This window comes from Sminthopsis crassicaudata, chromosome 6, assembly GCF_048593235.1.
Source record: "Sminthopsis crassicaudata isolate SCR6 chromosome 6, ASM4859323v1, whole genome shotgun sequence".
NCBI classification, from domain to species: Eukaryota; Metazoa; Chordata; class Mammalia; order Dasyuromorphia; family Dasyuridae; genus Sminthopsis; species Sminthopsis crassicaudata.
In genome coordinates, this window is record NC_133622.1 from 138,207,888 (window position 1) to 138,220,943 (window position 13,056).

General features: G+C 36.5%; 1 protein-coding gene across 8 annotated transcripts in view; it reads left to right on the plus strand.

Moving 5' to 3' along the window:
• SLC9B1 (solute carrier family 9 member B1) overlaps window positions 1-12,671 on the plus strand; it is a 93,090-nt gene extending 80,419 nt beyond the window's left edge. For all 8 annotated transcript variants that reach the window (XM_074276213.1, XM_074276219.1, XM_074276214.1 and 5 more), the window contains 3 exons: window positions 5,211-5,319; window positions 5,910-6,046; window positions 12,374-12,671. In XM_074276213.1, coding sequence (XP_074132314.1) covers window positions 5,211-5,319; window positions 5,910-6,046; window positions 12,374-12,574 — 447 coding nt within the window. In that variant the 3' untranslated portion in view covers window positions 12,575-12,671. The remainder of the gene's footprint in view (window positions 1-5,210; window positions 5,320-5,909; window positions 6,047-12,373) is intronic.
• Window positions 12,672-13,056: the final 385 nt, after the last annotated feature.

The following is a 13,056-nucleotide window of genomic DNA, read 5'->3' on the forward strand; positions in this document are numbered from 1 at the left end:
GGAATTAATTCATGGCTCAAATACTTAACAAACTGACAGGCAATGTGTGCCTTAGACAAAGAAACACTATAGTTTCAGGAACCTAAAAAGTTATTCAGGGATATACAAAAGAAATGATCTTTACAATCTAAAGTTCAGGGAGACTGACAAGGAACGAAAAGCTTGTACTTAAGAAATTTTTCAATCAGGGGTTGCATCCCTCTCTGATCTCTTACTTCACTGGGTTACTGGCGCCTGTGAGGGAACATGCTGGGGATCCTAAGGGTGCACTAAAGTTGGGATGACATGAATAACCTACCCAGAGATTTCTGGGTCCAAGACAGAAATCTACTTCCTCCTAGATTTCAGATAGAATATTAGAAGTCTATGAGAGAAGCCCAAAAAAAGCACCCAGAGGTCTGAGAAGAGAAAGTTGGGTCCCCAATTTTGCAATTAAATCATTCCCCAACAAGCAGGACAGGAGGAAATGATAAGAAAAGAAGGTTTGAATAACAGGTCACCAAACTGACAAGGCAGAAGGAAGATCTCAAAACAGTTCCTAAGTTTTCCTTCCATCCACATCACCATAAGAGAGGAGGGGTGGTGGAGCTAGAATACCAGGGCAGGACAGAATACCAGCTTCCCATAAAGTCAAAGAGAAATTTAATGGATTTACCTGTCACATCCAAAATATGTGATTTCAGCCATCATGATGGAGTAAGGGGGAGCCTGGCCAAACCAATAGACATTGTGGCTCTTGGTCCTGAGGAGACTAGAGAAAAGGGCATTGGGTAGAGGTGGCTCGACACCATTGCAGACACTCTCTCTTCCTTTGCCTTTCCTAGTTGCACTTAGGACCTGGGTCTGGAGGTTTCCTCTGTAGAAAATTGCAAGACCAATGGACCTGGCTGTGGCATCTAAGGCACAAACCCACATGGTTCTCAGATATAGCAGCAGCTATAATTTGAGTCTGCTCTCTGATCCCTCTGGCTCTGCAATTTCCCTCCTCTGCCATAATTCATACCCTATTATTGAAAATTCCAAAAGCTATTTCCAACACCTGTATCTGAGAAGTTTGAGGACCCATGGTAAACTTCTGCAGCTTTCTCCAAATATCTGGAACAGACTGACTAATGAAATGCATGGTAAGGACAATGATCCCCTCCAGAGAAGTGAGGGTCCAGGTCTTTCTTTAGAGCCTCTAAAAGGCACCCATGCAAGAGAGCAGAATTTTTCTCAGTTCCTTGGAGAGCTTCCTTAAGTTTTTCATAATTAACCAGCTTCGTAATTCCTTTCTTCATACCTTCAATGAGGCAGATTAGAAAATGATCCATTCTCTGTTTCCTTCCTGATAATCCCACCCAGGGTTTGTGATTGGAATAGTAATAATCCCTGGGAGAGGGAGAGAGGGAAATATCTATCAGATGAGGAGGACTCAGCCATATCATCCCCAAACTTCTGGGCTAGATCCCAGATTCTTTTTCTCGTCTATGGTGAAGCAAGAGGAGATAATGATGTTAATATCTCCCCAGGTAAGGTCAAATTGGAGGGAGATGGCTTTAAATCCCTCAATATGTCTAGTGGGGTTCTCAGAGTAAGGGCCAAATTTTTCTTTAATCTGGGAAAGGTCTGACATTGAAAAGGCACATGTTCCCTGACTATTTCACCCCAAGAGCCTGCTAACAAGCACAAAAAAAAGAAAGCAATTTCTCTGGGTGGCTAGAGTTTAGAGAAGGAATAGCTAAATCAGGATCTTGAGGGAGAGAAAAAGGGATTCTGTTCCCAATGTGAGAGAGACTGAGGAGCAGGGTCTGGAGGTTTCAGAAAGGTGAGGGTTTAGAAGGAGGGTCCTGGGTTGAAGAAATATTTCTGGAACCATAGGATCCACATGTTGATAAGGAGGTGGTCCCAGAAGGAATTCTTGGACTTCTACTCTCAATTGCCCTCCAGTAGATTTAGGAATAGAAGTGAACTATCCCATCTTTGCCATGAGCCTTAGAATTTCTAGTCCTATAGTGTCTCATCTCCTCTGGCATCCCATGGAGGGTGAAAATGTGGCAAAGGTTGCTTAGTCTAGAAGGAAGTTAGCTGAGAAATGACAAGAGATTCCAAGTCCAGGTGTTCCTGACAAGGAAAATTTGCAGAGCAAGGAACTCAGACAGCCCAGACAGGCTTTCCTAGGTACTTGGGGTGCCCCCAGCTATAGAATGAAAAGGGGCTTACTTTAAGAAGGAGACCATAAAAGTTGGGGGTGGAGCCCACTATGTTAGGTACCAAATATATTGAGGGGGAAGACACCCCAACAAGATCAGAGTCCCTCTGGTCAGTGTTGTGGGTTTGACAAAAGAATTTGCACAATCACTAAGTCTCCAAGTTAAGGGGCAAAGATTTATTACGATTGTGATGCCATTCGAAATGGACTAAAGTCCCAGGGGAATCTAGCAAAGAGCCAAAAGTAAGAAGATACACTGTTTGACAGTGGGCTAATTTCCAAGGGAATTTAGCAGAGTTAGAATTAAGACGATAATTTTATAGGAAAGAGAAATAAAGTTTAGGTTGAGATGCAAATATGATGACTTAGAGATGCAATTGAGGAATGGTAAAGGGTGTGGGGGTAGTTCCCATCCTTGAGTTCTACACTTTAGTGATCAACAGATTGGCCAATACTATTTGTGGTACTCCCCAGGGTCTGCTAGCCTTAGGGTTTCTCAGGAATTGCTACTTTCTCATATGTCATCCCTGGGATCTGTTTTCCATTCTTCTCAGGTTATTTCAGGAGGACCCCTGTTCTGTCTCAACTTTTCTTTGTTGAGACCAGTCTATGATCATTCATCCTGAGGTGCAAATCTGTTCTGTTTTCGGGGGAAATCTGGAGAGCTAGAAATTTTCAGACCTATTCTGCTTATTTTCTCAGAATCCTCCCTCTTCCATGTTTTATATAGCACTTGTTATGGCAGTCCCTTCTATAGCAAAATTTTCTGTTTTACCCCTTTTTTTTTGTTAAATGCCAAGAACTGAAGTAAGCCCCAGGTATAAGGAAAGGATTTGGCTAATGAAAAGTGCCAAGTCAGAGTCAAGTTAAGATCATAAACTCTGGGGGGAATTTTTGAAAGAGAAAGGCAGTTTCTCTCTCTCTCTCTCTCTCTCTCTCTCTCTCTCTCTCTCTCTCTCTCTCTCTCTCTCTCTCTCTCTCTCTCTCTGTCTCTCTGTCTCTCTGTCTCTCTCTCTCTGTCTCTCTCTCTGTCTCTCTCTCTCTCTCTCTCTCTCTCTCTCTCTCTCTCTCTCTCTCTCTCTCTCTCTCTCTCTCTCTCTCTCCCCTATTCCCCACCTCCCTCTTCTCTCCTCTCTCAAGAGATCTGTAGGAGGAAATATCTAGTCAGTCCAACTATGGGACACCTCCAATTACTTAAGCTGTGTTTGTTATATCTCACAGCAGCTTCATCTTCATCTTTCTGAGTGCTACAAGGACATTGAAAGCTTATTTATGCAACAAATACTCATTGACAGGTCCACATAAATAACATTCTAATCTCACACCCTTTACTTGTAAGACCAAAATTCTGAGGAACTCTTATCCTCTAACACCACAGTTTTAGGGCACAGTTGGGGAATACTAGTTTTAATTGAGTTAGAGGGAGGGAAGCTCCCTGGCTTTTGAAATTTGAATTTGAAATTTGGAATTGAGGTTTCAGATTTCAACTCGGAATAGTGCATTTTCTATTGTTCATAAACTTTAAAGGGGATAGTTAAAATTAATTTCCCCCTTAGGAAAGAGATTAATGTAGTAAATAGCTCATTTATATGCAGAGTAATCCTTTTAGGTTTCTCAAATTGAGGAAAAAAATATTAGAATATCAATGGAAGGAGGGTGGAACATAACCAGATGCAAATTAATTATAATTAATTATTAGGGAAATCTTTGTATCCTAGAAAGAAACCTATTTAGACCAACACATTAAAAAGAAAGATTTTAGTCAATTCTGTCTGCATCTGTGTAGAACTGAGAAAGCTCTCTAGTTTTAGAGCAATTCAGTCTCCTGCATACCTAGACAGAAGTAGAAATGAGCTTGAACAGCTTAAGCATGCATCTCCACCTTGTGGCTTTCTCAGGTTTTGCGTGCTGAGTCGCTATCTGTACTTTGTCATCATGATATTAATAAATGAAAGAATGCTCACTGTGTCAGAATAACGCTTGGCATTGGACATAAGGCACAATCAGGAAAATTGAGGGGGGCAAATAAGAAAGCAAGAGAAAATTGTGACTATTAAGATTTGTTGTTCCTGGCAAGTTTTGCTGACAGAAATTATGGATGTGATCATTGTACTAGTTACTATCAGTGATGTTCCTTAAGGAATCAGAAGTAGAAAAGAGATACTGCAGAAGTGGAGGAGGGGGGCAAACATATCAATTTTCAAAATAACAAAAAAAAAAAAAAAAAAAAAAGGAAGGTATCAAGAGAGAGCTGCCTTGCCAACTATGAGGATAAGGTTCATGGCCAGGATCACCCAGACATGTACAAGAGGAAGGATTTGAACGCAAGGGTTTTTTTTTTTTTTTGCTCCAAGGTCAGCTTTTATTCTATAGTACACTTTTTTTTTCCGAGGGGGGGAGGGGAAAGGGTGGAGAGGAATAGAATATGGTCACTAGACTGATCTATCAGGGAAGTTCCATAGATAACATGATCAGATTTCAGCAAGACATATTTGACTAACTCTCACATGTGTTCCTTGTGACCTAAATGATAATACATTTAGCTGGATTCTGAATTGGTTGAATGAAAAGACTCCAGACTGTTGATTAATGACCTAGCTCAACTTGGAAAGTTGTCTTTCTTAAGAAAGTACTTACGAGTGCTTAAAAGATCTGTTTTGGACACATTCTGGCAGACATTTCTATCTGTATCTTCCCAGAATGTCTCAGAAGGCTTAGTTAAGCTTTAATGGTGTTACAGATATACAAAGCTGGAGGCTGAGATAGAGAACAGGTGAGCTTATCCATCCTCTGCAACCTAGCTAGTCACTCTATACTATACTTGACTCTCTTCTAAATCTAGAGAAATACAAAAACAAGTCTTATTAAATCATCAATCTGATGCAAATGGTTTAGAAAAAATTTGCTCTCCTGAAATCGGACTTTCAAGGGTGAGATGTAAATTATTTATAATTAAATAAAATTGTTTAATTCGACTCAGTCCTCTAATAACTTATCCAATTATTTTTCTTTTATATAGGTAAAAGTGCAAAAAATAATTGCAGGCACATGGCAAATTTTTCAACCACTTCTTTTTGGTCTGGTTGGAGCAGAGGTGTCTGTTGAAAATCTTGAATCAAATACTATTGGTAAGACATTAGAGAAGTTTTTAGAAATATTGAATATTATTTTGGAGTTTTTTACATTGTCTCCTTTACCCTTAAAAAAAAAAAACACAACTTATCTAGCAATACATGCTGAATTCAGCACACTCATTTCTTTTTAAGTGCTATAAACAAATACTTTCTGAGGCAGCCAATCTGAATGATCTGGGAACATAAAATCAAATAAGATTTCTATCTATAGGTCATTTAAAAAGCTCAACTGACATGAAAAATACTTTTCTTTATATGAAAATGTGTCTGTTGACAGAAATGCTGCTTCTCTTGAAATTTGTTATCACCATAACTTGACACTACTTTGTACTCCATCAATTGAATCATTTTTACCCAAGCCAGAAATGTTTTGTTTTATATTCAATCATGTTTGTATTATTTTTTAATTTAAAAAGGACAAAATGATTTAATATATGTGAAAAAGCTTGAAAAAAAAAGCAGAATGTCAAACTAAGATGTTATTGCTGTTCTTGATAATTAGTTATCTTTAAAAGACTTAAAAAGTCTTGGCTAATATGTTGTTGATTTGAATTATTAACTCAGGCTTTTTAAATTTGTTCTAGGTATCTGTGTTGGTACACTGAGCTTGTCATTGTTGGCTCGAATTTTCGTCACATTCTTTTTGGTGTGTTTTGCTGGTTTTTCATTTAAGGAAAAAATTTTTGTTGCCTTGGCATGGATACCCAAAGCCACTGTTCAGGTAAGGATGGGAAACAACAATTAATGATACAGATTACTTGTAACATAAGGTGTTTGGAATTATTAAATTATGAAAATCATTTTGAGTTCTCAACTGGAAGTCTGATAGGCAGTTGTTTTAATTGCTTGCACACACACACACACACACACACACACACAGCACACCAGCCAGAGTGCAATAGATTCGAAATCTTTGGATAGTGAAAGAAAATTTCTTAAAGATTCAATGTAGACTTGGAAGGAAGGCTCCAGTGAATTTGTCCCAGAAATTGGTATTTGACCCTTTAGTGCTTAGCATTTTTATCAATGATTTAGATAAAATCCTAGATTGTAATGTTCCTTTGTCTCTAAATTGTGATCCTTCTCTAGGAGCAGATCTCTTGGGGAGCTTCTGGAGGCAGCCTTAGTTTTAGTTTCAGATCAATAATCCCAAAATGCAGCTAGGAGTTAAAGTCCAGATCCTATATTGTATCCTTCAAAGTCTTGAATCCTTTCCTGTCAAAACGTCTCCATCCAGCTTCAGTCTCTAGCTCCCTCTGAATCCAAAGCTTCCAGCTAGCACTAAGTGGGAATGAAATCTTGACTCTGCCTCCAAGAGTGTGGGATTGTGGGTTTCCCAGAAGTCAATCCTAGTTGTAAATCTCCCAGAAGTCCATGAGCAGGCTTTTCCTTTAGACTTGTGAATCTCCTGAACTTGCGAATCCTGGCTCTGAATCTCTGAATCCCTGAAGTTCTCCCCTTGACTTTAAGATGGGATGGGTCCCAAGATTTAATATCCAGTGAGGATTAGCCTTCAGGTAACCCTTGAAACTGTGACTTAGTGCACTTTGGAAATAACTTTAAAAAGCCAAACTATCTAATAGTATTGATGATATATTCTTTTTAAAATCTCACTTTCAAGAGGAATACTGATTTTTGTGAGAGATATTTTATGAAACACTATAAAGCAATACTTTGCTATTCAAAAATATAAATTAGGCTCTAAAAAGAGAGGTACTTTTTCTGACTTGAAGAATGATTGAATTTACTGGGTGTTGAATGTTCCAGAATCTATAAGTCTTAAAGAATTACTGCCTTTTATTTACAATCTCATATCAGTCTTCTAACTGCATAAATTATAACCACAAGTACTTATTACAATGAATGGAATTAAATTTTGTTAACTATTTTTTTCGTTCAAAACTTGTTTCCATAAACCTTGTAAATGTTACAATATTTCTTGAAATTTAAAGTGAAACTACTTTTTTACATCTCAGTTTTCTGCTTTGGCCTATCCTCTCACATCATGCTGTTGCTGGTCTCAAGGAGACAGGTTTTGGTGTAGGGGGCTCTGGACCCAAAAGATTTTGATTTAAAACTTGCCTTTGATATCTATTACCTGTTTGGCCTTAGAAAAATCACCCAACCTTCCTAGACCTCAGTTTTCTCATCTGTAAAAATGAGGGGATTGGAGTAGATGGTCTTCAACTTAGAACTTGACTTCTCTGATTTTAGGCTAAAGCTTGTTGTTTTGTCATGTCCAACTCATTGTAACTTCCTTTGGAGTTTTCTAAGCAAGGATACTGGAATGGTTTGCCATTTCCTTCTCCAGCTTATTTGACAGATAAGAAAACTGAGACAGTTAGATGAGTTGCCCACAATCATACTTGTTATTTGTCTAGGTTGGATTCTGCTCTAACTTCAAGCTGAAAAGCCCAAAAAGGAAGGAATTTTACCAGTAGAGACTCCTGACTAATGATGATTCTTCTTGCTTTAACCTCCTAAGTCGTCCTATATCACACAAACTAAACTCTTGCAGGAACAAAAAGTATAAAATAAAATAGGTCCACTGTGCAGGTAAATGATCCAATTATTAGCAAAGTTGAATCAACTCTTTATCCGCAGTTTGGATGAAATAGATACGATGGACAAATGAAATCTTCAGATATATCCAAAGCTAGAACTTTCCCTTTCTACACCAACTTCCATGTAAAAGTAGCCAGAAAGACTTCTTGCTTCACTGTCTAGTTGAGGTTTTAATGAAAATGGCAATGAAGGGGTCGACATGAAAAAAGAAGAAATGCAGACAACCAATAGCTAGAAAGTTGGGATCTGAATTCTCTATCTAAAGAAAGACTATTAAAATTTAACCACTAGAAAGAGGCACTTTTCATCAGGTATATTTGGATCTAATAAACATAAAGTTATCAAAAACTACTCAGCTACAACTTTTGCTTGCTGTGACAGTGCTTTTGGGATTGGTCACTAAACTAAATGAGATTAGGATAACTGTTCTGGTCATTTGCAAGTATATACAGAAAGTATATTCTTGATTGATCCCTTAAAAAAAAAGATGAAAAACTTGAAGCAATTATACATCTGAATTAGAAAATATAACTAGATGGGATTGTTATGGGCCAGAACTCTGAACTTGAAACAAAGGATTCTAATAAGATACTAAGTCAATGGAATTGATAGAAACAATAATTATTTAATTTAGCATGGTTCAGTATGATTGATTTAATCCTACAAGGAGATATTATGGGCCAGAACTTGAAACAAGGTACTAAGTGGAATTGAAGAGACAATGGTTAAATCTAGTTTAGCATTGATTTAATCCTACAACAGATAATGATATAATGATTGGTGTATACTCAGTGTAGAGTATATAAGGAAGAAGCTCTCAGGACCAAAAAAGACAAGATCTCAGAGGTTGAGACAGATTCATTCCATTGCCCCCCTTTGTGGTGGCTGCAGGCTGAAGCACAAATCTTTGGATTCGGAAAGATTCAGAGGACAGAAAAGGAAGCAGGAGCTCAAGTTCTCAGAACCAAGGAGAGAGGCAGGCCTCTAAGAAAACTAGCTGAGCCCCAAGTGAAGGAGATAGGACTTTGAAGGAGATAATAAAGGATTTGGACTTTAACACCTGGATGTTCTTGTGGTGACTACTGAACTGAAAGGAAGGCTGCTCCCAGAGACCCCCAAAAAACCTAACAGAGAACATTACATTTTAGAGGGAAAATATTACATGAGATTATGGAGGAAAATGCTTTAAAATTATTTAAATGAATAATGTTGAAAGATATTGGGTACCTTGAAAACCAAAATACTTAGTACATTTGGATGTAATTAATATTTCTGCTCTCTATTCCCCAGTCTAAATAAATAGGTGTTCATTCTATTGAAATCAGAAAACAAAAATGCCATTCTTCAGTCTTCCTTGATAATCTGATAATTGTAGTTTATCTAGGGAAACTTCAAGCCATTCCATGTATTTGAAAGCCCTGTGGTGTAATGGGAAGCAAATATTTCTTGAATTCAGAAAAACATACTTACTAGCAGATGTGTGAATTCAGGCAAGTTATACTTCTGAGCCTCATTTTTATTGTCTTTTGCAAAATGGAAATAATATTTATACTATTTGTAATATAACATACTTCATATGGTTGGTACAGGAAAGGCATTTTGCATAATTTAAAGAGTTCTTTAAGTATGAGTTGTTTTTAAGGGAAAGAAGAGAATGGAGGAAATTTGGGAAAAAAAAAATAAAAAACATAAGCTCCTTGAGAACAGAGATGATTTTCTGTCTTGGGTATCCCTAGGGCTAGCACATAGTAGGCACTTAATGAGTGCCTGTTGATTGGCTGATTGAAGATCTTGAATCTTCTTCAGTACAGTACAGATATGTGTGTGTGTGTGTGTGTGTGTGTGTACGTGTATGATATATACTGTACAGGTATTTATATATGTATAGGTGTTATATGTGTAAATATAGATTTATGTGTGTTATCTGTGTATTGAGGCAGCTTGATGTAGGGGACATAGAGCCATCCTTGGAACCAGAAAAAACCTAGGTCCAAGTGTGACTTATGACATATGATGGTCACATGATACAGAAAAAGTCACTGAAGCTGTTCTCTTCATCCTCTAAGCAGCTTATGCTGAAGAGAATTTGCAGCTTGCATTGGTTAGAAAGAGTGCCTTACTCTTTTGAAATCACAGGCCCAGCTCCTATGTTGTGAGTGCGCACTACTTTAAATTATCTAGATAACTTAGCTAAATGGGTATTTAGTGTTTAGTTTCAGTTATTAGATCTTAATGATTCATTTCCACAGTTATCTATTTCAATTCAGACATGAAATGAAATATGTTTATATAGATTCATTAAAACATTTTTCCTCTTAAGCCAGGCATTTGACAAAATAATAAAAAAGAATTTGAACAAAAAAAATTGATTCATCAGAAGACTAACTTTGCTAGGAATTTAGACACAAGCCTGAAAAAATTTTCTCAATTTGGTAAAATAATTAAACCCTCAGAATCCATAAATACCTAACTAGGGTATATATGTTAAGATTGTTGAATACAAAGGAATTTAATTCTTTTAAGAATCTTTCATGTTGTATTTTAGTTTTCTGTCTGAAATAGTTGAGACTTCTGCATCTGCACACTGGTTTCTTTTGGTTTTGTACTTCACTGGTGATAAAAAGATTAAAATTAAAGTTTTAAACTATTTAAAAACCAATTTCAAGATTCATTCATTCATCAAGCATATATTAAGGGACTGCCGTGTGCCATGCAATGTTGAACAGGCACTGATGATAACAAAGAAAAAATAAAAATAAATAACTCTTGCCCTTCAGGAACTTGCATTTTATTAAGATTAGGGAGATGTACAATTAAATGTAAAACCCAAATAACAAAGACTTTGTATTTGAAGCACCTCTAATTGAGGAATCAGGATAGTCTTCCCATAGAACTGGCATTCCAATTGAGTCATAGATTCTAAGAAGTAGATATAGGGTACCATCCACGCAGAGGCATGGAGACAGTTAACAGAATCTTGTATATGGGGAACAGAAAGCAAGTTTCCGATGCTTTAATTCAATATTTTTTGGATGTTTGTGCCTATGGGTGTACAGAAGTAGTATGATAAAGATCTTTAAAAGATTAGTCTTTAGGGGAGACCAGGCAGCACATGAAGAATAGTTAGAAACACGGATAAAAAATAATATATAATGAAGTACAAAGTGGAATATAATCAGGTACCTAGATTTGCATTTAAGATAATATATTGTGCATGGGAGAGCAAGAGGAAAGGTCTATATTAACTAGAATTTAAGTGAAGGTTTCATAGAGGATCTAGGATTACGATCAGAATTTTAAGGATAGTTAAAACTTAGGTAGGTAAAGAAGGATGAAGAGGGAGAATGGCAAAATCAAAGATAAAGATGTAGAAATGAATCTTAGAATATGTATTAAATACCTCCAGTATGCCAGGCACAGGCCCTACCAGGAAGGGATACAAACACTAAAATGAAATTACTTTTGCCCTTTAGGAAGTGACATTTCTAAGTGCTACAGTAGGTATGAAAGTGTTTCCACTATTTATCACTTGCAGTTTTGTCAAGTTGATGCTCTGCCACCTTAGCAATTCCATCTCAGGAAGGTAAAAACAGTTATTTGCCTTAAAAGCACTCAAACAATTCTCAGGATCTCAGGTCTGAGAATGGTGTCACTCTTCATTGGCACCTTCCATCAATAAAAATATACATCTGGTCAGAAAAGAAAAAGTCACAACCCCTAGCATGCCCCCTCTAGCTTTGACTTTGAGAGTGGCTCATTTTAAAGTATTCAGCCCACATAATTATTGTTATATTAGGGATCTGATGATATGCTCTAAATCTCTACTTCCCTTTATTCCCTCTAAAACTTACCTCAAAAACTCTGTATATTGTTCTTTTATTCTTCCACCAAATGCCCTAAAAATACTGAAGGTTTCTAAGTTTCTTTTTCTTTGAGAAGCTGCTGTTACATAATTTTCACTTAGTCTAATACCAAAGGTATCATTTGGTCATAGATTTTGAGTTGTACAAAATCATATAAGTAATCTAATTAAACTCAGTGAGGAAACTGAAACCCTGAGAAGGAAGTCACACAAAGTAATAAGAAGTAAATCCAAGACTTGACTCCAGCTGTTGGTCTCAAAGTCCAACGTTCTTTATGCTACATCATATTTCCTGTTCTTTATAAGGTAGCTCCTAAAATGGAATGCTTATTTCTTAAAAGATTTCAGTTGTTTTTAATTTTTCCCTTTTGAATAATTAACCTAGTACTTTGTGAACTAATACATTTATACACTGAAAATATTCTTTTGTACAATATATTTATAAATTCCCAACTATGGACAGGGTGTCTTGTTAAATGCTGGTTATTTTAATAATTATTATACTTCTTAAATACAAATCATTTTTTTTCTTTTTAAAAAACTTAAATGCAAAATAAGAAACAAATATTATTTGTTAAATATTTTTTCTTACTACTTCAAACTTTTTCCTCCTAAACATAGGCTGTTTTAGGACCTCTTGCTTTAGAAGCAGGAAGAAGTAAGAACCTAACTCATTTGGAAGTATACGCAAAGAACGTGATGACCATGGCATTTCTGGCAATCTTGATCACAGCTCCAAATGGGGCTCTACTCATTGGCTTAGTGGGACCTAAAGTGCTTTCATTAGACAAGCCTGAAGAAGCAGGAGAGATTATTTCTTAATTAATTTCTTAGATGGGGGAAAGAGATGCTTTTTTCAAAAAGTGAGAAACATTTTTACCACCTGTATCTGTTAATAAAATTCTGATATTGTGGAAAATGGAAAGTTAACTAATGGGAGTGGAATCTAAGGCTTATACACATCTGCAAATATATAGCCTTCTCTACCTGTTTTCCTCTTTAATTTTCTACATCTCCTCCTTCTTGAAAAATCAGTACGGCCTTACAACATCTGTTCACATTAAGAAATTCCCAGGTGTAGTTAGCAATAATTACAGATAGAAAATAATAGCATAAAGTTATCAAACAGGCCTAAGAAAAGTGGAAACAAAATGCACTAAGCCAAAACCAAACAAAAACAACAAATACTCCTCTGTTGAATATTAGGGAGGATGGAGTATCAAAGGTAACAACAAGAAAAAACTTCATTGCTATTTATAAGTAAATCTCTCAAGAGAAGAAGTGAAAGTCTCTTTTATAATAAT